At 46.3% G+C, this 25,476-nt stretch overlaps 4 protein-coding genes across 8 annotated transcripts; 3 read left to right on the plus strand and 1 right to left on the minus strand.

Moving 5' to 3' along the window:
- Nucleotides 1–325: 325 nt before the first annotated feature.
- LOC110504466 (E3 ubiquitin-protein ligase RLIM) lies at nt 326–7,999 on the plus strand. 4 transcript variants are annotated; one of them, XM_036970179.1, is made up of 5 exons: nt 326–478; nt 2,057–2,291; nt 3,285–3,392; nt 3,647–4,302; nt 4,375–7,999. In XM_036970179.1, exons 2-5 carry the CDS (start codon nt 2,123–2,125, stop codon nt 5,788–5,790), a joined length of 2,349 nt encoding a protein of 782 aa, XP_036826074.1. In that variant the 5' UTR covers nt 326–478; nt 2,057–2,122; the 3' UTR covers nt 5,791–7,999. The 4 variants fall into 4 exon arrangements, with proteins under 4 accessions (XP_036826074.1, XP_021438896.2, XP_021438897.2 ...); XM_021583221.2 differs by having other exon boundaries at nt 3,647–7,999; XM_021583222.2 differs by having other exon boundaries at nt 327–478; nt 2,060–2,291; nt 3,647–7,999.
- Nucleotides 8,000–8,544: 545 nt separating this feature from the next.
- Nucleotides 8,545–12,728, plus strand: glod5 (glyoxalase domain containing 5). The gene is made up of 4 exons (XM_036970182.1): nt 8,545–9,252; nt 9,648–9,842; nt 12,036–12,191; nt 12,391–12,728. The coding sequence occupies exons 1-4, from the start codon at nt 9,196–9,198 to the stop codon at nt 12,523–12,525; spliced, it is 543 nt and encodes a 180-aa protein (XP_036826077.1). The 5' UTR covers nt 8,545–9,195; the 3' UTR covers nt 12,526–12,728.
- On the minus strand, nt 12,639–15,615 carry LOC118945986. Its single transcript, XM_036969639.1, has 8 exons — nt 15,609–15,615; nt 15,384–15,437; nt 14,568–14,927; nt 14,432–14,503; nt 14,268–14,339; nt 14,006–14,095; nt 13,528–13,941; nt 12,639–12,722 (listed from the first exon to the last, which is right to left on the minus strand). Exons 1-7 carry the CDS (start codon nt 15,613–15,615, stop codon nt 13,610–13,612), a joined length of 987 nt encoding a protein of 328 aa, XP_036825534.1. The 3' UTR covers nt 12,639–12,722; nt 13,528–13,609.
- Nucleotides 15,424–23,895, plus strand: LOC118946047. 2 transcript variants are annotated; one of them, XM_036970181.1, is made up of 2 exons: nt 15,424–23,434; nt 23,517–23,895. In XM_036970181.1, exon 1 carries the CDS (start codon nt 16,103–16,105, stop codon nt 17,219–17,221), a length of 1,119 nt encoding a protein of 372 aa, XP_036826076.1. In that variant the 5' UTR covers nt 15,424–16,102; the 3' UTR covers nt 17,222–23,434; nt 23,517–23,895. The 2 variants fall into 2 exon arrangements, with proteins under 2 accessions (XP_036826076.1, XP_036826075.1); XM_036970180.1 differs by having other exon boundaries at nt 15,424–22,759; nt 22,952–23,895.
- Nucleotides 23,896–25,476: the final 1,581 nt, after the last annotated feature.

Here is a 25,476-nt window from a genome sequence, read left to right on the forward strand (position 1 = left end):
ATGGGTTAGAAAAAGCCTACATAACCAACCCAGCCACCCCAGTCATAAACTGTTCTCTCTGCTACCGCACGGCAAACAGTACCGGAGCGCCAAGTCTAGGTCCAAGAGGTTTCTAAACAGCTTCTACCCCTCAAGCCGTAAGACTCCTGAACATCTAATCAAACGGCCACCCAGACTAATAGTAGTAGTAGTAGCTACATTGGTCATATTGATTTTACATTTATTATTACACCTTTAATGTTGCATGCAATAATTGATCTGCTTTTTGACAATTCCACCTCTCACCACAGCATTGCGCTGCAGTCAAAGTACAAACCAAAAACAAACTTCCGTTTCATGCTCCCCCAGTTTCCGGAAGATCTCTGTACAATGATGGAGAAAATGGAATCCTAAGACCGTACCCAACTATTCAAGCGGATTTGTTAGAATAAAACGACCAAAGTCCAAGATAACGAATAACGACACAAATACAAGACAGGTACTGTGAATGTATGACATATTTAAATGTTGTTAACTAGATATAAAGTGGGCTGTTAAATTGTGCTAACCTGTTAGCTAGCTGGCGCTTTAGCAAGCAGCTAAAAGTCTTAACTTCGGGAAGGTGTTGGCTAACTGACTAGCTTCATCACCTAGCTAACTGACTATCTTCATCACCTAGCTAACTGACTATCTTCATCACCTAGCTAACTGACTATCTTCATCACCTAGCTAACTGACTATCTTCATCACCTAGCTAACTGAATATCTTCATCACCTAGCTAACTGGCTAGCTTCAACACCTAGCTAGCTGACTAGCTTCATACCCTAGCTAACTGACTAGCTTCGTCACCTAGCTAACTGACTAGCTTCGGTACCTAGCTAACTGACTAGGTTCGTCACCTAGCTAACTGACTAGCTTCATTACCTAGATAGATAGGTGGGTAGGTTAGATGAGCGTTGATTTACTGGCTTCGTTTCGTGTTGGTGACAATATGTCAGGTAGGTAGTTAACATTGTTTCCAGGTATTCATTCATTTACTTAATAGTTGGCTAGCCAGTTATGAACAGCAAAAACAACGTAAAGTCGCTAATAACGTATCGTGTATAGAAGAACAACTTAATCATATAATTTTGTGTGTAAGTGGATGTCTATATTTAACATTTTACACAAAAGGCATCCGAAGAGCTGATGACTGCAAGTTTAAACGTTTTCTCCTTAGCCTGTTAGCCAATGTTATTAAATGGTATGTTGGCCAGACGAATGTCTTAACTAGATAGCTACATTTAGTCTTGACAACTTGAAATCATAAAATAATAATGTTGTTAGTATATCGTTAGCTAGCTGAGTTAACACGAGCTGTTTTCTCCATCTTTCAGATGCCATTTCCAGCCAGATGCTAAGGGTGTTAGCTAGCATGCTAATGGTTAGCTCCCCAGATTCCATTTTGTTTTTGTCGACTTTGGTCTGACTGGTTAGCTGCTGCTGCTGATTATTATTATTATTATTATTATCAAAACACGGAACTCCGTTAGGATAATGCTTTTTTAAAGGAGGAGACATTGTTGCATCAGAGTAAACGATGCCCACCAAGCCAGGAAAGATTTTCCTTGATATCGGAAACGTCCTTATTAATAACTAGTTTATTGAACGCTAGCTAACTTAGTAGCTAATAAGCTGGCTAGTTAACCTGCTTTCTGCTATTTGTTGATGTCATTTAGTCCTGGTCAATAACATCAAAATATGTGTGTTTTATTAATGTGCTGCATGTCATAAATCAGATCACCTGTCTGTGGTCTTCCCCACCTGCTGAATGTGTCAGTGTGTCGAAGATGCAGCTAGGCATTTCTATTGTCGACCTGGTACAGCCAGAAGAGGATGGCGATGGCCTACTTCTCTCAGCCTGCTTCCTCTCGAGGTTTCTTCCTTCTAGGGACTTTTTCCTGACTCTACCTGGCTTGCTCATTGGGTTCTAGGCCAGGCTACTGTAAAAGCACATTTTGACTGTAAAAGCACATTTTGACAACTGCTGATGTAAAAATACATTTTGATTGATCACATTTGATTGATTATCCCTAGCAGCTGGATCGTGGTGACTCAGCGATAGACAGCGTTTATCTCCAGCTTCTCTCCCTTCGACACCCGATGGAGGGCTCCGACAGTTCCGAGCCGGGCGCCAGTGACCAACCAGAGGCCCAGCGCAGGCGGCAACGGGACCGGCTAGACCGGGAGGAGGCCTTCTACCAGTTTGTCAACAACCTGAGTGAGGCAGACTACCGGCTGATGAGAGACAACAACCTGCTGGGTACCCCAGGTAACTGACTCTCCTTTAATTCACCTGTTATAAACCACTAACACACCTCATTAGACAAAAACCTGCTGTGAACCCCAGGTAACTGACTCTCCTTTAATTCACCTGTTATAAACCACTAACACACCTCATTAGACAACAACCTGCTGTGAACCCCAGGTAACTGACTCTCCTTTAATTCACCTGTTATAAACCACTAACACACCTCATTAGACAACAACCTGCTGTGAACCCCAGGTAACTGACTCTCCTTTAATTCACCTGTTATAAACCACTAACACACCTCATTAGACAACAACCTGCTGTGAACCCCAGGTAACTGACTCTCCTTTAATTAACCTGTTATAAACCACTAACACACCTCATTAGACAACAACCTGCTGTGAACCCCAGGTAACTGACTCTCCTTTAATTCACCTGTTATAAACCACTAACACACCTCATTAGACAACAACCTGCTGTGAACCCCAGGTAACTGACTCTCCTTTAATTCACCTGTTATAAACCACTAACACACCTCATTAGACAACAACCTGCTGTGAACCCCAGGTAACTGAAATACATATGAGGGTTAACAGAGCATTGTAGACATGAGTTTTCTATCTCATTTAAAAAGTTAATGTCTTTGCGTTCTTTTTGATTTAGGGCTTTATTTCTCTACTGCAGACTGGGTTGAATTACATTTTCGGTCAGTTTTTTAGATTGGCTATCGAAGGTTGTTGTCTCAGGTTTGAGTTTTTCTTATCATGCCACATCCAGGTCAGTGGGGTGGGCAGTATGTTTGGAGCATCCGCTAGTGGAACACCTTTCCTGGGGAGAGCAGTGAGAGGACAGGGCCTGTCCTGGTAAGTCTGGTGGTTCTCAGTACTGTCCTGTTGCTGTGTAACCAGGAGACAAACTACAGCTTTATGGGCAAATACTTGGGTATTTCCAGTAGTAAATGAAGGCAGTTAGAGCCAGTGTCGGTTTACTGAGTTGTAGTTTCATCCCTCCTAGGTGAGATCACAGCAGAGGAGTTGTTGAGTCGGCTGCAGCAGATTAAGGATGGACCAGAGCAGCAGCAGCCTATCATCAACACCAGTGAGACTGGAGAAGCTACAGGAGGTAAGGCTCCTCTGTACTTTTCATTATGTCTTTCAAGCGGAAATTAAAAGTTCATCAACTTTTAAAGATGGAGTCCTTAATGGTGACATTATGACCGTCACTGCAAACCATTAGAATGTTGATATGTTCTGTCTTCCATTGGAATGTTGATATGGTCAGTCTTCCATTAGAATGTTGATATGTTCTGTCTTCCATTCGAATGTTGATATGTTCTGTCTTCCATTAGAATGTTGATATGTTCTGTCTTCCATTAGAACTGGCAGAAGGTCCAGAGGACCCGTCTAATGGCGACACCCTCTTGGATTGGCTGAACACCGTCAGGCGGACAGGCAACACCACCCGCAGTGGTCACCGAGGCAACCAGTCATGGCGGGCGGTGAGCCGGACCAACCCAAACAGCGGAGACTTCCGGTTCAGTCTGGAGATCAACGTTAACCGTAACCTGGCTGAGCAGCAGGCCCGCGCGGAGGGGGAGGCTGAGGCGCAGGAGGAGGCCCCAACTAGAGCACCTGGCAATGGGGTGGAGGTCCAGCCTGAGGCGGAGGCGGGGACGGAGGTGCCCATGGAGACAGGAGAGGTGCTGGAGGAACCAGTTGTGGAGGAGATGGCTGTCATAGTGGAACCAGAAGCGGAGATGGAGCCAGAGGCTGAAGTAGAAGCTGAGCCAGAGGCTGAAGTAGAAGCTGAGCCAGAGGCTGAAGTAGAAGCTGAGCCAGAGGCTGAAGTAGAAGCTGAGCCAGAGGCTGAAGTAGAAGCTGAGCCAGAGGCTGAAGTAGAAGCTGAGCCAGAGGCTGAAGTAGAAGCTGAGCCAGAGGCTGAAGTAGAAGCTGAGCCAGAGGCTGAAGTAGAAGCTGAGCCAGAGGCTGAAGTAGAAGCTGAGCCAGAGGCTGAAGTAGAAGCTGAGCCAGAGGCTGAAGTAGAAGCTGAGCCAGAGGCTGAAGTAGAAGCTGAGCCAGAGGCTGAAGTAGAAGCTGAGCCAGAGGCTGAAGTAGAAGCAGAGATGGTCCCAGAGTTAGTAGTAGAGGTAGTCCCACAGCTGCCCAGCCCTGTCACCACCACCCCTCCTGTCTCCAGACCAGCCAGTCCCCTGGTGCAGGCCCCTCCAGCAACCCCTGCCCCTCCTAGCCCGCCCCCTGAGGAGCCTCCGCGACGGGGCCAGAGACGAGCCCGCAGCCGTAGCCCTGAGCAGCGCCGGACCAGGGCTCGCACCACACGAAGTCGTTCCCCCCTCACCCTGGACCGACTCCCCCGCCACGTCCCCACCTCAGCCACCTCACACACCCCCGCCACCCAGGCACCCGCAGAGGGAAGCTCACGGACTCGACAGCATGTTCTGTCCCGGCAGAGCACCGCAGAGTACGAGACCCAGTCAGCCGGAACAGGGTTTGACACAGGTTCTGGGAACGCCCCAGAGCCCGGTACCACCCCACCCCAGGAGGGAGAGGCCACGGGCGGGGAGGGAGCAGCAGGACGACGTCCCCCCACCATCATGCTGGACCTGCAGGTGCGTCGTGTTCGTCCAGGTGAGTACCGCCAGAGGGACAGCATTGCTAACAGAACCCGCTCACGCTCCCAGAACTCCAACAACACCTTCCTGTACGAGAGTGAGAGGGGGGGGTTCCGCAGGACCTTCTCCCGGTCCGAGCGTGCGGGTGTGAGGACGTACGTCAGCACCATCAGGATCCCCATCAGGAGGATCAGTGATGCAGGGTTGGGAGAGGCCACCTCCATGGCTCTGCAGACCATGATACGACAGATCATGACCGGCTTCGGAGAGCTCAGCTACTTCATGGACTCAGACTCTGACTCCTCGGACTCAAACCGTGGAGGTGGTAACCCCACTGGCGCTGCCGACCTGGCCGAGGCGCTCAATACTCCTGACGGGGGCGTAGCCGGCATGGCGGAGGGGGCGGAGCCTCCTGTCTCAGTGAGCGGGCATAGTATTGGAGGAGCCGGGGAGGCAAGGACAGAGGAGAGGGAGGGGGAGGACGGGATGGGTCTAGGTCTGTCCCCAGGGATAGGTTTAGGGGTGGGGGGCACCCCCAGGGAGGGGCGAGCTCGGCCCCGTGCCCCCATCAGTCTGGAGGAACCAGGGTCACTACCCTTCCTCCGCCTTGCTCACTTCTTCCTCCTGAATGATGAGGATGAGGAACAGCCCAGAGGACTCACCAAGGAGCAGATCGACAACCTCTCCACCAGGAACTTTGGGGAGAGTGATGCTCTGAAGACCTGCAGTGTGTGTATCACAGAGTATGCTGAGGGGAACAAGTTGAGGAAGTTGCCCTGTTCTCATGAGTACCATGTTCACTGTATCGACCGCTGGCTGTCTGAGAACTCCACCTGTCCTATCTGCCGCAGGGCCGTGTTGGTGTCTGCTAACCGGGAGAGTGTGGTCTAACCTGGAGAGCTGGAGGTCAGGGGTCAACGGTGCTCCAGGCAGACAGTATATAACACCGTGTCAGTTCTGCAGGCCTTTCTCCTAGTCAGACCACTTACGTTGTTCATGTTTTCATTCTTAAGACATCACTGACTTTTATCCAACTGACATGCTGGTGTTTGGACAGACAGACAGAGAGACTGACAGGAAGGAAGGAAGGAAGGAAGGTGATGTCCTCATAGACTCTGTAGGAAGAGATGTGAGAAAGAGATGCAACTGTCCCCTGTTGGCTAACAGACCCCACTCTCCCCTACCTGTCTTACCCCAAAAGGGACTGTCCCCACCTGAAAGACTTAACTGCATTTATCAATACTCTGGAACGGCTCACAGACTGTCAGTGTGTCAAAGCTTGCTGAATTAGTTTTTAAGTTAAAACTGTAGAATGTTGTACAGGCTTTAATGGGGAGAACAAGATGTGACGGACTTGGATTCCGTTGGGAATTCTATCAGTTTATTTGGACTTGTATTGCATCATATTCATGACATCGGACCAATAGTACTGATTATTGATTATGAACTGTGTTGAACCGTTGTTGAGAAGGGATGTAGGTATCTGTTAACTGATGCTAGTATGTAGTCTAACTCTAGCCCATCACATGAAGCATTGATCTGGCCTGTTTCTATTTCTGCCCTCTGACAGTGTTTCATCATGACCTGGCCTGTGTACACAAAGCATATCACAGTATCAGTGGGGATCTAGGATCAGTCCGTCAGTGTGGATCTAGGATCAGTCCGTCAGTGGGGGTCTAGGATCAGTCGGTCAGTGGGGGTCTAGGATCAGTCCGTCCGTGGGGGTCTAGGAACAGTCCGTCAGTGGGGGTCTAGGAACAGTCCGTCCGTGGGGGTCTAGGATCAGTCCGTCAGTGGGGGTCTAGGATCAGTCCGTCAGTGGGGGTCTAGGATCAGTCCGTCAGTGGGGGTCTAGGATCAGTCCGTCAGTGGGGGTCTAGGATCAGTCCGTCAGTGGGGGTCTAGGATCAGTCCGTCAGTGGGGGCGGGGTCTGTCCATATAATCTTATTCATTATGACCTAAAAGGGCCAACTGATCCTAGATCATCACTCCTACTCTGGGAGTAGGATCCTAACCCTGTCACTATGACAACCTGTTGGTTCTGCTACCATATGACCAGGAAGTGAACAGACGGCATTATGGCTCCGTCTTCACCAGCCTATCTCTATATAGTGCACTACCCATAGGACTCTAGTCAGAAGTACTGCTCTATATTGGGGATAGTGCCGTTTGGGAATCACATTTATGGGTTCCATGTGGTGTTGCATGAAGGATCTGGATTTAGACCCCTGCCGGGCCAGGTTTAGACCCGGGCCAGGGTTATTAAGCCCGGTGTCTAACCCTGCCTGGTTAAACCCAGGCCAGGTTAAACCCCGGCCAGGCCAGGTTAGACCCCAGGCCAGGTTAAACCCCGGCCAGGCCAGGTTAGACCCCGGCCAGGCTGCTGCCTCTGTCCTGTGTTTTGGCCTAGAACTTCAACCACCAAGAGACATCTTCATATCTGAAACACCAGTGCAATAACTAGAGTGGGAAAACTGAAGAAGTGTAATATTCTCAACTTGTATATTATTATTTCTAAAATATTGTAGACTGAATATTCACAGTTAAAACAAAGACTTGTTCCCTTTTAAAAATGTGTTAATCTTTTTATTTTCTTGAGCTTGGTTCTTTGTGTACATTCTGATAGCGCTCTTTCTTGTTGAGCGGTGGGCCTGTAGGATGCTGTAGGTTGGCTGTTCACACAGAGGGAGGGAGTGTTCCATGCCATGATGACATCACATTCTATAGGTTCCATGTGTTCTCACGGTTGCCGTCATTACCTCCTCCCTGTACAAATAAAGTTTTGGGTGGTTGAAGCTCTGTTATTGTTGATAATGACCCGTTGTAAATGAACTGTATTGTGTCTTTCTGACTTTCTGTCTTACTAACCTGGCTATCTTCATCAAGGCCTCCTAGTGCATTGGTCCCAAATGGCTCCCTATTCCCTATAGTGACTTACTTTTGACCGGAGTCCAATGGGCTCTGGTGAAAAGAAGTGCACAATAAAGGGAATAGGTTGTTTGGGTCACAGGCCAGTTGTGTGTTTTAACAGGCTGTAGTTTAACATCCGTATGCTCACAAAGGGCACCTCTCTATCATGAAATACAGTGCATTTGGAAAGTATTCAGACCCCTTGACTTTTTCCACATTTTGTTACGTTACAGCCTTGTTCTAAAATGGATGAAATAAAAATATTTCCTCAGCAAATGACATCACAATACCCCATAATTTATTACCTTTATTTAACTAGGCAAGTCAGTTAAAATCAAATTCTTATTTTCAATGATGGCCTACGGCCTTAACTGCCTGTTCAGGGGCAGAACGACAGATTTGTATGTTGTCAGCTGGGGGATTTGAACTTGCAAACTTTCGGTTACGAGTCCAATGCTCTAACCACTAGGCTACCCTACAATGACATGACAATACCCTGTAATGACAAAGCAAAAACAGGTAACAACAACTCAATGTTTATATCCCAGGACAAAACATAACAGCAAGCTAGCTAAATAGCCATACATGTTTAATGCTTTTCGACCTGTCCCCAAATTAATGTCACTGGTTCAGAGTTTGTTTTGATATTTTAACCTGCCTGTTGTGATCGCGTTTGGTGTGGGGCGGGGCAAAATACATGTATGCACGATGCACGCGCGCAGCTGGTTTGGGTTCCGTGTTAGTCCACTCTGTTCGTTACATATTTTAGTTCTGGGAACTGAAAACTGTATTGAGATCAACTGTTTAATCTACGAGAAAATTAGCAGAATATCGGCCAAAATCCATCTCGTTCTCTCCTCTCTCACTGCCGGACACTGGGCTTCCTCTCAGCACCATATTTGATTGTGAGCAGAAACGCCGAGCGGATGCCTCAAGTATATAGATCCGGTGAAATATCTGTCTCATTGTTCTGTGTTCATTCTACTTGCGCTTTGCCGCACAGAGCTGTCGTGAAGGAAGTTCATCAAGATTCCCATAACGTTGCTCACGAGTGTCTCAGCGATCTAATGGACTGTCTCAGTGCTAGAGGCGTAACTACAGACACTGGTTCGATTCCAGGCTGTATCACAACCGGCCATGATCGGGAGTCCCATAGTGGCGGCGCATAATTGGCCCAGCGTCGCACGGGTTAGGGGAGGATTTGGCCGGGGTTGGCCGTAATTGTAAAATAAGTGTTCTTAACTGACTTCCCTGGTTAAATATAGGCTAAAGAAAATTATGTGGTAGGCAAAAAACTCTAGCAATTACGGTATTATAGTCAAGGCAATAAGAAGGAAGTGAAGGGTGGAATGTCATCCATTTATTTTCAACTCTACTAAGGAACGATGGCGCTCCGGACTTTAGGTTGTCACTTGGGGCGTTTTCAAGGGATTTACCGCCAGGTAAGACCTGTAGAATAAAACCAATGTCACCTGTTCTAAAACGGAGCTACAGAATAGTGCCTTGTCTTTGGAAGACACTTTTATTAACGAGGGCATGTGTAGTCGTTTACAGTACAACTTCTGTATTAAATTGTAAGCTATTAACTTTTGTTGAGAATGTGTAATTAATATCGAATTCTACAACTTTAAGAAACGACACCGCTACAGTTGACCGATTTACCGTAATTACCCGAATACGGTTAACCCCAGATTTTTGCTGAATATATCATAGTACTACTTCATTTGACCACGTAGGGACGCTGTCTTCACGTTCATGTGAATATTTCTTTACATGCATGATTTTTTTTGCACACCTACATTCACCCATCTTTCCCATCTTTCCCATGTTGTCCCAGCTACAGCCCCGGTCCTGTGGGCTGGCTGTGTTGGGGGTGCGGGGGCTACCCGTGGTGTCGTTGGGGGTGAGATGTAAGAGCTCCGGCCCTGTACAGGTGAGTCACCTGGACCACCTTGTGTTGACCGTGAAGAGTGTTCCAGACACCTGCACCTTCTACTCCTCTGTCCTGGGCATGGAGGTCATCACCTTTAAGGTACATTCTGAGTACTGACACAGACTGCATAATCAATGATTAGTCTATTGATCACTTTTACTGAGACGTTAATTATTCTACTTTGGATAAAACATAGGTTGTCAACGTTTTCTACTGTTCTGCCCGTGGTTGTTTCCACAATAGATTTGCTAACAACCAACAAGGTCATTAAATAAATCATAGATACACTCCAACTGGACTGTGTAACCATGTGGAAAACCCCAGCAGATGGTAGCCTTGACTAGTCTCTTATTAAACCCCAGCAGATGGTAGCATTGACCAGTCTCTCTTATTAAACCCCAGCAGATGGTAGCATTGACCAGTCTCTCTTATTAAACCCCAGCAGATGGTAGCCTTGACTAGTCTCTTATTAAACCCCAGCAGATGGTAGCATTGACCAGTCTCTCTTATTAAACCCCAGCAGATGGTAGCATTGACCAGTCTCTCTTATTAAACCCCAGCAGATGGTAGCATTGACCAGTCACTTATTAAACCCCAGCAGATGGTAGCCTTGACTAGTCTCTTATTAAACCCCAGCAGATGGTAGCATTGACCAGTCTCTCTTATTAAACCCCAGCAGATGGTAGCATTGACCAGTCTCTCCTATTAAACCCCATCAGATGGTAGCATTGACCAGTCTCTCTTATTAAACCCCAGCAGATGGTAGCATTGACCAGTCTCTCTTATTAAACCCCAGCAGATGGTAGCATTGACTAGTCTCTTATTAAACCCCAGCAGATGGTAGCATTGACCAGTCTCTCTTATTAAACCCCAGCAGATGGTAGCCTTGACTAGTCTCTTATTAAACCCCAGCAGATGGTAGCATTGACCAGTCTCTTATTAAACCCCAGCAGATGGTAGCATTGACCAGTCTCTCTTATTAAACCCCAGCAGATGGTAGCATTGACTAGTCTCTTATTAAACCCCAGCAGATGGTAGCATTGACCAGTCTCTCTTATTAAACCCCAGCAGATGGTAGCATTGACCAGTCTCTCCTATTAAACCCCATCAGATGGTAGCATTGACCAGTCTCTCTTATTAAACCCCAGCAGATGGTAGCATTGACCAGTCTCTCTTATTAAACCCCAGCAGATGGTAGCATTGACTAGTCTCTTATTAAACCCCAGCAGATGGTAGCATTGACCAGTCTCTCTTATTAAACCCCAGCAGATGGTAGCATTGACTAGTCTCTTATTAAACCCCAGCAGATGGTAGCATTGACCAGTCTCTCTTATTAAACCCCAGCAGATGATAGCCTTGACTAGTCTCTTATTAAACCCCAGCAGATGGTAGCATTGACCAGTCTCTCTTATTAAACCCCAGCAAATGGTAGCATTGACCAGTCTCTCTTATTAAACCCCAGCAGATGGTAGCATTGACTAGTCTCTTATTAAACCCCAGCAGATGGTAGCATTGACCAGTCTCTCTTATTAAACCCCAGCAGATGGTAGCCTTGACTAGTCTCTTATTAAACCCCAGCAGATGGTAGCATTGACCAGTCTCTTATAAAACCCCAGCAGATGGTAGCATTGACCAGTCTCTCTTATTAAACCCCAGCAGATGATAGCCTTGACTAGTCTCTTATTAAACCCCAGCAGATGGTAGCATTGACCAGTCTCTCTTATTAAACCCCAGCAAATGGTAGCATTGACCAGTCTCTCTTATTAAACCCCAGCAGATGGTAGCATTGACTAGTCTTTTATTAAACCCCAGCTGATGGTAGCATTGACCAGTCTCTCTTATTAAACCCCTGCAGATGGTAGCATTGACCAGTCTCTCTTATTAAACCCCAGCAGATGGTAGCATTGACCAGTCTCTCTTATTAAACCCCAGCAGATGGTAGCATTGACCAGTCTCTCTTATTAAACCCCAGCAGATGGTAGCATTGACCAGTCTCTCTTATTAAACCCCAGCAAATGGTAGCATTGACCAGTCTCTCTTATTAAACCCCAGCAGATGGTAGCATTGACCAGTCTCTCTTATTAAACCCCAGCAGATGGTAGCATTGACCAGTCTCTCTTATTAAACCCCAGCAGATGGTAGCATTGACCAGTCTCTCTTATTAAACCCCAGCAGATGGTAGCATTGACCAGTCTCTCTTATTAAACCCCAGCAGATGGTAGCATTGACCAGTCTCTTATTAAACCCCAGCAGATGGTAGCCTTGACCAGTCTCTCTTCTTCTTTACCCCAGGGTAACCGTAAGGCGCTGTGTTTTGGGAAGCAGAAGTTGAACCTGCACCAGGTGGGTCAGGAGTTTGAACCCAAGGCCTTGAGACCCACCTCAGGATCAGCTGACCTCTGTCTCATCACCCTCACCCCCCTGGCTGCTGTAGCTACACACCTACAGGTGAGACACACACACACACACACACACACACACACACACACACACACACACACAGCCGCTACACCTCCAAGTTATCTACTACATGTTTCCAGTCCTCCACCATAACCATATGGATGGACATGCTGTCTTCTAGTAGGATGCTGTTCTGCCATGTCCTGAAAGTCCCTGTGTGACTGTCTCATCTATCTGTCACCTGCAGGCGTGTGGTGTGGAGATAGAGGAGGGTCCAGTGGAGAGGAGTGGCGCTGTTGGACCCATCACATCTCTCTACTTCAGAGACCCAGACCACAACCTGATAGAGGTCTCTAACTACAACCAACAAACAAAGGACTGAGGCCTTCCTTTAGCTAAACAGCTACCTTCAACAGACCAACATCCTTTAGCTAAACAGCTACCTTCAACAGACCAACAGCCTTTAGCTAAACATCTACCTTCAACAGACCAACAGCCTTTAGCTAAACATCTACCTTCAACAGACCAACAGCCTTTAGCTAAACATCTACCTTCAACAGCCTTTAGCTAAACATCTACCTTCAACAGACCAACAGCCTTTAGCTAAACATCTACTGTCGTGGAAATTTCCTTAATTACCAAATGATGAGAGAGCAAATCACACACGAGTCAGAGTTATGCTTAATTTTCACCTTTAATAATAATTAAGCTTTTGCAATAGCATTTTGACTTTCAACAGTTCATTATCTCTAAATGAAAAGTTGAGAGTCCCAACATAATGGCAAATGGGTTCCTTTATAGCAAAGATCCACCCCCTCTCAAGAGACATGACAAAACACAGGTCTTAGGAACTTACACAAAGAAAAAACCTTACTTCAGAGAGAATATCCCCTAGTCAGACAGAGTGGGCTATAAATTATCGTTCAGTTTGGTCTCCTAAACAAAGCTCTTATCTCCTCCTTGGTACAAAATGGTACCAAGACATTACCCCCACCCTATGATATATATCAAATTGTCATTTAGATAGAACCAATTCTAAATACGACCAATCAGAGGACAAACTCACGGAGAGGAGAGTGACCCTATAGGTCAACAAAGAGGGAGCATAGAATGATTCCAGACACTGTCACCCTCCTTTTCCCGATGAGAAAATTAGGGAGTCACTGGCACACAGAAAATATATGTTTACACATGATGACCCCTTGACCTCTCCCCTCTATGCGGCCCATGCAACTTAGTCCTGACATAGAACAGATAACTGCCAATGGCCACCACTATAGTACAACAAAATACATTCTTATGAGAAATAACTCTTAAGCATATCATGGAAATAAAACATCTTATCTATGTTACCCAACTAATTCTGATCATTCCCTAACACTACCTTCAACAGACCAACAGCCTTTAGCTAAACATCTACCTTCAACAGACCAACAGCCTTTAGCTAAACATCTACCTTCAACAGATCAACAGCCTTTAGCTAAACATCTACCTTCAACAGACCAACAGCCTTTAGCTAAACATCTACCTTCAACAGACCAACAGCCTTTAGCTAAACAGCTACCTTCAACAGACCAACAGCCTTTAGCTAAACAGCTACCTTCAACAGACCAACAGCCTTTAGCTAAACAGCTACCTTCAACAGACCAACAGCCTTTAGCTAAACATCTACCTTCAACAGACCAACAGCCTTTAGCTAAACATCTACCTTCAACAGACCAACAGCCTTTAGCTAAACAGCTGCCTTCAACAGACCAACAGCCTTTAGCTAAACAGCTACCTTCAACAGACCAACAGCCTTTAGCTAAACATCTACCTTCAACAGACCAACAGCCTTTAGCTAAACATCTACCTTCAACAGCCTTTAGCTAAACATCTACCTTCAACAGACCAACAGCCTTTAGCTAAACATCTACCTTCAACAGACCAACAGCCTTTAGCTAAACATCTACCTTCAACAGACCAACAGCCTTTAGCTAAACATCTACCTTCAACAGCCTTTAGCTAAACATCTACCTTCAACAGACCAACAGCCTTTAGCTAAACATCTACCTTCAACAGACCAACAGCCTTTAGCTAAACATCTACCTTCAACAGACCAACAGCCTTTAGCTAAACATCTACCTTCAACAGACCAACAGCCTTTAGCTAAACAGCTACCTTCAACAGACCAACAGCCTTTAGCTAAACATCTATCTTCAACAGACCAACAGCCTTTAGCTAAACATCTATCTTCAACAGCCTTTAGCTAAACATCTACCTTCAACAGCCTTTAGCTAAACATCTACCTTCAACAGACCAACAGCCTTTAGCTAAACATCTACCTTCAACAGACCAACAGCCTTTAGCTAAACAGCTACCTTCAACAGACCAACAGCATTTAGCTAAACATCTACCTTCAACAGCCTTTAGCTAAACATCTACCTTCAACAGACCAACAGCCTTTAGCTAAACATCTACCTTCAACAGACCAACAGCCTTTAGCTAAACATCTACCTTCAACAGACCAACAGCCTTTAGCTAAACATCTAACTTCAACAGACCAACAGCCTTTAGCTAAACAGCTACCTTCAACAGACCAACAGCCTTTAGCTAAACAGCTACCTTCAACAGACCAACAGCCTTTAGCTAAACATCTACCTTCAACAGACCAACAGCCTTTAGCTAAACAGCTACCTTCAACAGACCAACAGCCTTTAGCTAAACATCTACCTTCAACAGACCAACAGCCTTTAGCTAAACAGCTACCTTCAACAGACCAACAGCCTTTAGCTAAACAGCTACCTTCAACAGCCTTTAGCTAAACAGCTACCTTCAACAGACCAACAGCCTTTAGCTAAACAGCTACCTTCAACAGCCTTTAGCTAAACATCTACCTTCAACAGACCAACAGCCTTTAGCTAAACATCTACCTTCAACAGCCTTTAGCTAAACATCTACCTTCAACAGACCAACAGCCTTTAGCTAAACATCTACCTTCAACAGACCAACAGCCTTTAGCTAAACATCTACCTTCAACAGCCTTTAGCTAAACATCTACCTTCAACAGACCAACAGCCTTTAGCTAAACATCTACCTTCAACAGACCAACAGCCTTTAGCTAAACATCTACCTTCAACAGCCTTTAGCTAAACATCTACCTTCAACAGACCAACAGCCTTTAGCTAAACATCTACCTTCAACAGACCAACAGCCTTTAGCTAAACATCTACCTTCAACAGCCTTTAGCTAAACATCTACCTTCAACAGACCAACAGCCTTTAGCTAAACATCTACCTTCAACAGACCAACAGCCTTAGAACAACAATTTAACTGCAACAGAAGAACAATGAACAAAGGGCATTCTTATATTTAGTTTTTTTGTGCTCAGCCAACTTATTTGTCTTTTGGCAGGAAGATAACAGTAGTTAGACTGAAGAGTTAGTGCTAAGGTAACCTTTATGAGGACAACAACGTAGGTCCTACGTGTCATGTTTTGGCCTAGCCAGATTTGTATGTTAGCCAATTCCTTTGTTGTTTGGGGAGATGACTTGCCTTGTTAAATAAAAAAGTGAAAGCGGCAAAATAGTTGTTTGAAGCAGAACCATATCTACAGTAGGTCAGTCTGCATCGATTCAGTATCTGGTCAGTCTGCATCGATTCAGTATCTGGTCAGTCTGCATCGATTCAGTATCTGGTCAGTCTGCATCGATTCAGTATCTGGTCAGTCTGCATCGATTCAGTATCTGGTCAGTCTGCATCGATTCAGTATTTTGTCAGTCTGCATCGATTCAGTATCTGGTCAGTCTGCATCGATTCACTATCTGGTCAGTCTGCATCGATTCAGTATCTGGTCAGTCTGCATCGATTCAGTATTTGGTCAGTCTGCATCGATTCAGTATCTGGTCAGTCTGCATCGATTCACTATCTGGTCAGTCTGCATCGATTCAGTATCTGGTCAGTCTGCATCGATTCACTATATGGTCAGTCTGCATCGATTCAGTATCTACATGGAGTATTTTCAACTTTCTGGTCAGTCTGCGTCAATTCAGTATCTACATGGAGTATTTTCAACTTTCTGGTCAGTCTGCGTCGATTCAGTATCTACATGGAGTATTTTCAACTTTCTGGTCAGTCTGCATCGATTCAGTATCTACATGGAGTATTTTCAACTTTCTGGTCAGTCTGCGTCGATTCAGTATCTGGTCAGTCTGCATCGATTCAGTATCTACATGGAGTATTTTCAACTTTCTGGTCAGTCTGCGTCGATTCAGTATCTACATGGAGTATTTTCAACTTTCTGGTCAGTCTGCGTCGATTCAGTATCTGGTCAGTCTGCATCGATTCAGTATCTGGTCAGTCTGCGTCGATTCAGTATCTGGTCAGTCTGCGTCGATTCAGTATCTGGTCAGTCTGCATCGATTCAGTATCTGGTCAGTCTGCATCGATTCAGTATCTGGTCAGTCTGCATCGATTCAGTATCTGGTCAGTCTGCATCGATTCAGTATCTGGTCAGTCTGCATCGATTCATTATCTGGTCAGTCTGCATCGATTCACTATCTGGTCAGTCTGCATCGATTCAGTATCTGGTCAGTCTGCATCGATTCAGTATCTGGTCAGTCTGCATCGATTCAGTATCTGGTCAGTCTGCGTCGATTCAGTATCTGGTCGGTCTGCGTCGATTCAGTATCTGGTCAGTCTGCGTCGATTCAGTATCTGGTCAGTCTGCGTCGATTCAGTATCTGGTCGGTCTGCATCAATTCATTATCTGGTCAGTCTGCATCGATTCACTATCTGGTCAGTCTGCATCGATTCACTATCTGGTCAGTCTGCATCAATTTACTATCTGGTCAGTCTGCATCGATTCACTATCTGGTCAGTCAGTGTTGATTCAGTATCTACATGGAGTATTTTCAACTTTCTGGTCAGTCAGTGTTGATTCAACAAACCACAGTCCATTTTTAAGATGTAAATGTAGCATTACAGATACTATCATAACTAAATGCTGTAACTCTAACTCCAGCTGGCCCTGTTTAGACCTGTTTATCAATGGCTCTGACCAGTCCACTCTGTTACAGAGGCTGTTCAGTTCATATTGACGTCATGTAGCTACAGCTTGTTGTTTCAGCTAGCAGGGCTGACTGGTCAGATAACGTCAGCGGGCAGGCTAGTCCCAACAACACAGCTTGTTGTTTCAGCTAGCAGGGCTGACTGGTCAGATAACGTCAGCGGGCAGGCTAGTCCCAACAACACAGCTTGTTGTTTCAGCTAGCAGGGCTGACTGGTCAGATAACGTCAGCGGGCAGGCTAGTCCCAACAACACAGCTTGTTGTTTCAGCTAGCAGGGCTGACTGGTCAGATAACGTCAGCGGGCAGGCTAGTCCCAACAACACAGCTTGTTGTTTCAGCTAGCAGGGCTGACTGGTCAGATAGCGTCAGCGGGCAGGCTAGTCCCAACAACACAGCTTGTTGTTTCAGCTAGCAGGGCTGACTGGTCAGATAACGTCAGCGGGCAGGCTAGTCCCAACAACACAGCTTGTTGTTTCAGCTAGCAGGGCTGACTGGTCAGATAGCGTCAGCGGGCAGGCTAGTCCCAACAACACAGCTTGTTGTTTCAGCTAGCAGGGCTGACTGGTCAGATAGCGTCAGCGGGCAGGCTAGTCCCAACAACACAGCTTGTTTCAGCTAGCAGGGCTGACTGGTCAGATAGCGTCAGCGGGCAGGCTAGTCCCAACAACACAGCTTGTTGTTTCAGCTAGCAGGGCTGACTGGTCAGATAGCGTCGGCGGGCAGGCTAGTCCCAACAACACAGCTTGTTGTTTCAGCTAGCAGGGCTGACTGGTCAGATAGCGTCAGCGGGCAGGCTAGTCCCAACAACACAGCTTGTTGTTCAGCTAGCAGGGCTGACTGGTCAGATAGCGTCAGCAGGCAGGCTAGTCCCAACAACACAGCTTGTTTCAGCTAGCAGGGCTGACTGGTCAGATAGCATCAGCGGGCAGGCTAGTCCCAACAACACAGCTTGTTGTTTCAGCTAGCAGGGCTGACTGGTCAGATAGCGTCAGCGGGCAGGCTAGTCCCAACAACACAGCTTGTTGTTTCAGCTAGCAGGGCTGACTGGTCAGATAGCGTCAGCGGGCAGGCTAGTCCCAACAACACAGCTTGTTGTTTCAGCTAGCAGGGCTGACTGGTCAGATAGCGTCAGCGGGCAGGCTAGTCCCAACAACACAGCTTGTTGTTTCAGCTAGCAGTGCTGACTGGTCAGATAGCGTCAGCGGGCAGGCTAGTCCCAACGACACAGCTTGTTATTTCAGCTAGCAGTGCTGACTGGTCAGATAGCGTCAGCGGGCAGGCTAGTCCCAACAACACAGCTTGTTATTTCAGCTAGCAGGGCTGACTGGTTAGATAGCGTCAGCAGGCAGGCTAGTCGCAACAACACAGCTTGTTGTTTCAGCTAGCAGGGCTGACTGGTCAGATAGCGTCAGCGGGCAGGCTAGTCCCAACAACACAGCTTGTTATTTCAGCTAGCAGTGCTGACTGGTCAGACAGCGTCAGCGGGCAGGCTAGTCCCAACAACACAGCTTGTTTCAGCTAGCAGGGCTGACTGGTCAGATAGCGTCAGCGGGCAGGCTAGTCCCAACAACACAGCTTGTTGTTTCAGCCAGCAGTGCTGACTGGTCAGACAGCGTCAGCGGGCAGGCTAGTCCCAACAACACAGCTTGTTTCAGCTAGCAGGGCTGACTGGTCAGATAGCGTCAGCGGGCAGGCTAGTCCCAACAACACAGCTTGTTATTTCAGCTAGCAGTGCTGACTGGTTAGATAGCGTCAGCGGGCAGGCTATTCCCAACAACACAGCTTGTTATTTCAGCTAGCAGGGCTGACTGGTCAGATAGCGTCAGCATGCAGGCTAGTCGCAACAACACAGCTTGTTATTTCAGCTAGCAGTGCTGACTGGTCAGATAGCGTCAGCGGGCAGGCTAGTCCCAACAACACAGCTTGTTATTTCAGCTAGCAGGGCTGACTGGTCAGATAGCGTCAGCAGGCAGGCTAGTCCCAACAACACAGCTTGTTTCAGCTAGCAGGGCTGACTGGTCAGATAGCGTCAGCGGGCAGGCTAGTCCCAACAACACAGCTTGTTGTTTCAGCTAGCAGGGCTGACTGGTCAGATAGCGTCAGCAGGCAGGCTAGTCCCAACAACACAGCTTGTTGTTTCAGCTAGCAGGGCTGACTGGTCAGATAGCGTCAGCAGGCAGGCTAGTCCCAACAACACAGCTTGTTATTTCAGCTAGCAGGGCTGACTGGTCAGATAGCGTCAGCGGGCAGGCTAGTCCCAACAACACAGCTTGTTATTTCAGCTAGCAGGGCTGACTGGTCAGATAGCGTCAGCAGGCAGGCTAGTCCCAACAACACAGCTTGTTATTTCAGCTAGCAGGGCTGACTGGTCAGATAGCGTCAGCAGGCAGGCTAGTCCCAACAACACAGCTTGTTATTTCAGCTAGCAGGGCTGACTGGTCAGATAGCGTCAGCAGGCAGGCTAGTCCCAACAACACAGCTTGTTGTTTCAGCTAGCAGGGCTGACTGGTCAGATAGCGTCAGCAGGCAGGCTAGTCCCAACAACACAGCTTGTTGTTTCAGCTAGCAGTGCTGACTGGTCAGATAGCGTCAGCGGGCAGGCTAGTCCCAACAACACAGCTTGTTGTTTCAGCTAGCAGGGCTGACTGGTCAGATAGCGTCAGCGGGCAGGCTAGTCCCAACAACACAGCTTGTTATTTCAGCTAGCAGGGCTGACTGGTCAGATAGCGTCAGCAGACAGGCTAGTCCCAACAACACAGCTTGTTATTTCAGCTAGCAGGGCTGACTGGTCAGATAGCGTCAGCAGACAGGCTAGTCCCAACAACACAGCTTGTTATTTCAGCTAGCAGGGCTGACTGGTCAGATAGCGTCAGCAGGCAGGCTAGTCCCAACAACACAGCTTGTTATTTCAGCTAGCAGGGCTGACTGGTCAGATAGCGTCAGCAGACAGGCTAGTCCCAACAACACAGCTTGTTATTTCAGCTAGCAGGGCTGACTGGTCAGATAGCATCAGCAGGCAGGCTAGTCCCAACAACACAGCTTGTTGTTTCAGCTAGCAGGGCTGACTGGTCAGATAGCGTCAGCAGGCAGGCTAGTCCCAACAACACAGCTTGTTATTTCAGCTAGCAGGGCTGACTGGTCAGATAACGTCAGCAGGCAGGCTAGTCCCAACAACACAGCTTGTTGTTTCAGCTAGCAGGGCTGACTGGTCAGATAACGTCAGTGGGCAGGCTAGTCCCAACAACACAGCTTGTTGTTTCAGCTAGCAGGGCTGACTGGTCAGATAACGTCAGTGGGCAGGCTAGTCGCAACAACACAGCTTGTTGTTTCAGCTAGCAGGGCTGACTGGTCAGATAGCGTCAGCAGGCAGGCTAGTCCCAACAACACAGCTTGTTGTTTCAGCTAGCAGGGCTGACTGGTCAGATAGCGTCAGCGGGCAGGCTAGTCCCAACAACACAGCTTGTTATTTCAGCTAGCAGGGCTGACTGGTCAGATAGCGTCAGCAGGCAGGCTAGTCCCAACAACACAGCTTGTTGTTTCAGCTAGCATGGCTGACTGGTCAGATAACGTCAGCGGGCAGGCTAGTCCCAACAACACAGCTCGTTATTTCAGCTAGCAGTGCTGACTGGTCAGACAGCGTCAGCAGGCAGGCTAGTCCCAACAACACAGCTTGTTATTTCAGCTAGCAGGGCTGACTGGTCAGATAGCGTCAGCAGGCAGGCTAGTCCCAACAACACAGCTTGTTATTTCAGCTAGCAGGGCTGACTGGTCAGATAGCGTCAGCAGGCAGGCTACTCCAGGGCCTTATTACACACTGTATGCATCACAAATGACACCCTAATAACTATATAGCTCATTAGTCTTGACCAGGGTCCATTGGGATCTACAGTAGTGCACTATGTAGGGAATATTGTTCCACGTGGGACATATTTAAACTAACAGTCAGAGGGTAAGTGCAATATAGTGTGGGACACAGTATGTGTCCAAAATGGCACCCTTCTCCTTATGGGGCACTTATGGATCAAAAGTAGAGCACTATATATGGGTCTATTTAGGAGGCACTCTGTTTTCTCTCCAACTATTCTCCTGCTCTGGCAGTCTCACTACAAAACAGACTGGAACAAATTCTCCATGTCATTTTGGCTGGCTAAGCTCAGCTACTTAAAGTGCCCTGAAATAGTATGAAGATGTGAAAAACTAAATATTATGGCAATTAAGAGGCATTATAGCTTTCTGAACATCCTGTCCCCCTGGTCTAGCTGCTTGTGTTAAGGTCTGTATTATGGCTGAATGCAATACATAAAACAAGCCCTTCTATATAAAAGGCCTGTGTGTGTGTGTGTATTCTCATCACTGTGTAACTGGGGTGTTCCCAATGTAAATGTGTCACGTTAAGTTAACTTGTTACTGTGAGTGTAGAGGTTGTCTCAGAGAGTTGGTTATTTAACTGTAAAACATTATGGGGGATGTTGGTCTTCTCCATATTGGTCTTCACATTACTGTGAACTGATCCATGGAAAACCAACAGGATACGCATTGACACACACACACAACACTGACAGGCATGGTGCTGGAGGAGGGAAACAAACTTCCTGTTAGTGCCCATCCATCAGGCTTAGGTCCTAACTTCCTGTTCTTACTGCCTACCCATCCATCAGGTCTAGGTCCTAACTTCCTGTTCTTACTGCCTACCCATCCATCAGGTCTAGGTCCTAACTTCCTGTTCTTACTGCCTACCCATCCATCAGGCTTAGGTCCTAACTTCCTGTTCTTACTGCCTGCCCATCCATCAGGTCTAGGTCATAACTTCCTGTTCATACTGCCTACCCATCCATCAGGTCTAGGTCCTAACTTCCTGTTCTTACTGCCTGCCCATCCATCAGGTCTAGGTCATAACTTCCTGTTCATACTGCCTACCCATCCATCAGGTCTAGGTCCTAACTTCCTGTTCTTACCCATCCATCAGGTCTAGGTCCTAACTTCCTGTTCTTACTGCCTACCCATCCATCAGGATTAGGTCCTAACTTCCTGTTCTTACCCATCCATCAGGCTTAGGTCCTAACTTCCTGTTCTTACTGCCTACCCATCCATCATGCCTAGGTCCTGACTTCCTGTTCTTACTTCCCAACCATCAGGCTTAGGCCCTAACTTCCTGTTCTTACTGCCCATCCATCAGGCTTAGGTCCTAACTTCCTGTTCTTACAGCCTACCCATCCATCAGGCCTAGGCCCTAACTTCCTGTTCTTACTGCCCATCCATCAGGCTTAGGTCCTAACTTCCTGTTCTTACAGCCTACCCATCCATCAGGCCTAGGTCCTAACTTCCTGTTCTTACTGCCTACCCATCCATCAGGCTTAGTTCCTGACTTCCTGTTCTTACTGCCTACCCATCCATTAGGCTTAGGTCCTGACTTCCTGTTCTTACTGCTCATCCATCAGGCTTAGGTCCTGACTTCCTGTTCTTACTGCCCATCCATCAGGCTTAGGCCCTAACTTCCTGTTCTTACTGCCCATCCATCAGGCTTAGGTCCTGACTTCCTGTTCTTGCTGCCCAACCATCAGGCTTAGGTCCTAACTTCCTGTTCTTACTGCCCATCCATCAGGCCTAGGTCCTGACTTCCTGTTCTTACTGCCCATCCATCAGGCCTAGGTCCTGACTTCCTGTTCTTACTGCCCATGCATCAGGCTTATGTCCTGACTTCCTGTTCTTACTGCCCATCCATCAGGCCTAGGTTCTTACTGCCCATGCATCAGGCTTAGGTCCTAACTTCCTGTTCTTACTGCCCATCCATCAGGCCTAGGTCCTGACTTCCTGTTCTTACTGCCCATCCATCAGGCCTAGGTCCTGACTTCCTGTTCTTACTGCCCATCTATCCATCAGGCTTATGTCCTGACTTCCTGTTCTTACTGCCCATCCATAAGGCCTAGGTTCTTACTGCCCATGCATCAGGCCTATGTCCTAACTTCCTGTTCTTACTGCCCATCCATCAGGCTTAGGTCCTGACTTCCTGTTCTTACTGCCCATCCATCAGGCCTAGGTCCTAACTTCCTGTTCTTACTGCATATCCATCAGGCTTAGGTCCTGACTTCCTGTTCTTACTGCATATCCATCAGGCTTAGGTCCTGACTTCCTGTTCTTACTGCCCATCCATCAGGCTTAGGTCCTAACTTCCTGTTCTTACTGCCCATCCATCAGGCCTAGGTCCTAACTTCCTGTTCTTACTGCCCATCCATCAGGCTTAGGTCCTAACTTCCTGTTCTTACTGCCCATCCATCAGGCCTAGGTCCTAACTTCCTGTTCTTACTGCCCATCCATCAGGCTTAGGTCCTGACTTCTGTCGTGGAAATATTCAGTCAATAATATTTCCCAAATACTGGAGCTTGTGAGTTCAAATAGACTTTATTACAAAGTAACAGAAACCGAGCTGGCTCAAGAAGCAACTGACTTTCTAGCCTTGGCTTTTATACTGGTTTCATCCCTACATCACACACATCTGACTTTCCAGCCTTGGTACACACCTTTATACTGGTTTTATCCCTACATCACACACAGCTGACATTCCAGCCTCACCTTTTATACTGGTTTCATCCCTACATCACACACAGCTGACTTTCTAGCCTTGGCTTTTATACTGGTTTCATCCCTACATCACACACAACTTGACTTTCTAGCCTTGGCTTTTATACTGGTTTCATCCCTACATCACACACAACTTGACTTTCTAGCCTTGGCTTTTATACTGGTTTCATCCCTACATCACACACAACTTGACTTTCTAGCCTTGGCTTTTATACTGGTTTCATCCCTACATCACACACAACTTGACTTTCTAGCCTTGGCTTTTATACTGGTTTCATCCCTACATCACACACAACTTGACTTTCTAGCCTTGGCTTTTATACTGGTTTCATCCCTACATCACACACAACTTGACTTTCTAGCCTTGGCTTTTATACTGGTTTCATCCCTACATCACACACAGCTGACTTTCCAGCCTTGGCACACACCTTTATACTGGTTTTATCCCTACATCACACACAGCTGACTTTCCAGCCTTGGTACACACCTTTTATACTGGTTTCATCCCTACATCACACACAGCTGACTTTCCAGCCTTGGTACACACCTTTTATACTGGTTTCATCCCTACATCACACACAGCTGACTTTCCAGCCTTGGTACACACCTTTTATACTGGTTTCATCCCTACATCACACACAGCTGACTTTCCAGCCTTGGTACACACCTTTATACTGGTTTTATCCCTACATCACACACAACTTGACTTTCTAGCCTTGGTACACACCTTTATACTGGTTTTATCCCTACACAACTGACTTTCTAGCCTCACCTTTTATACTGGTTTTATCCTTACGTCACACACATAGTAACCCCTCTTTATGTTAATGATTCATCCCCTCTGGCATTTAGCCACCATTTATCTTTTAACCTTGCACTAATTTTTAGCTTGGCTTCACATTGGGGTGAAGGGTGGGGTCATGATAGGGGCTACACCAAATGTTTAATGTATTATAATAATTGATTATGCTTATGTTGTATTAATAGAATGGGAAGGGTTATAACACTACATTTATAGGGTCCTAGACTTCAGATGAACTATATATATATATATATATATATATATATATATATTATAAGGGTTATAACACTACATTTATAGGGTCCTAGACTTCAGATTAACTATATATATATATATATATATATTATATGGGTTATAACACTACATTTATAGGGTCCTAGACTTCAGATTAACTATATATATATTATAAGGGTTATAACACTACATTTATAGGGTCCTAGACTTCAGATTAACTATATATATATTATAAGGGTTATAACACTACATTTATAGGGTCCTAGACTTCAGATTAACTATATATATATTATAAGGGTTATAACACTACATTTATAGGGTCCTAGACTTCAGATGAACTATATATATATATATAGATATTATAAGGGTTATAACACTACATTTATAGGGTCCTAGACTTCAGATGAACTAATATATATATAGATATTATAAGGGTTATAACACTACATTTATAGGGTCCTAGACTTCAGATGAACTATATATATATATAGATATTATATGGGTTATAACACTACATTTATAGGGTCCTAGACTTCAGATGAACTATATATATATATAGATATTATATGGGTTATAACACTACATTTATAGGGTCCTAGACTTCAGATGAACTATATATATATATATATATATTTTTTATAAGGGTTATAACACTACATTTATAGGGTC

The sequence above is a fragment of the Oncorhynchus mykiss genome, chromosome 31 (assembly GCF_013265735.2).
Source record: "Oncorhynchus mykiss isolate Arlee chromosome 31, USDA_OmykA_1.1, whole genome shotgun sequence".
NCBI classification, from domain to species: Eukaryota; Metazoa; Chordata; class Actinopteri; order Salmoniformes; family Salmonidae; genus Oncorhynchus; species Oncorhynchus mykiss.

Bases quoted from the DNA above. Each gene is read 5' to 3' on its own strand.
- LOC110504466 (XM_021583221.2), top strand. From the start codon at position 2,123: ATGGAGGGCTCCGACAGTTCCGAGCCGGGCGCCAGTGACCAACCAGAG. The intron at 2,292-3,284 runs GTAACTGACTCT...CATCCCTCCTAG, and splicing joins CAACCTGCTGGGTACCCCAG to GTGAGATCACAGCAGAGGAG. The intron at 3,393-3,646 runs GTAAGGCTCCTC...GTCTTCCATTAG, and splicing joins GACTGGAGAAGCTACAGGAG to AACTGGCAGAAGGTCCAGAG.
- LOC118945986 (XM_036969639.1), bottom strand. The intron at 14,928-15,383 runs GTAGATGTTTAG...AGGCTGTTGAAG, and splicing joins AGGCTGTTGGTCTGTTGAAG to GTAGCTGTTTAGCTAAAGGC. The intron at 13,942-14,005 runs GCTGTTGAAGGT...GTTTAGCTAAAG, and splicing joins AGGTAGATGTTTAGCTAAAG to GCTGTTGGTCTGTTGAAGGT.
- glod5 (XM_036970182.1), top strand. From the start codon at position 9,196: ATGGCGCTCCGGACTTTAGGTTGTCACTTGGGGCGTTTTCAAGGGATT. The intron at 9,843-12,035 runs GTACATTCTGAG...TCTTTACCCCAG, and splicing joins TGGAGGTCATCACCTTTAAG to GGTAACCGTAAGGCGCTGTG. The intron at 12,192-12,390 runs GTGAGACACACA...TGTCACCTGCAG, and splicing joins CTGTAGCTACACACCTACAG to GCGTGTGGTGTGGAGATAGA.
- LOC118946047 (XM_036970181.1), top strand. From the start codon at position 16,103: ATGGTCAGTCTGCATCGATTCAGTATCTACATGGAGTATTTTCAACTT.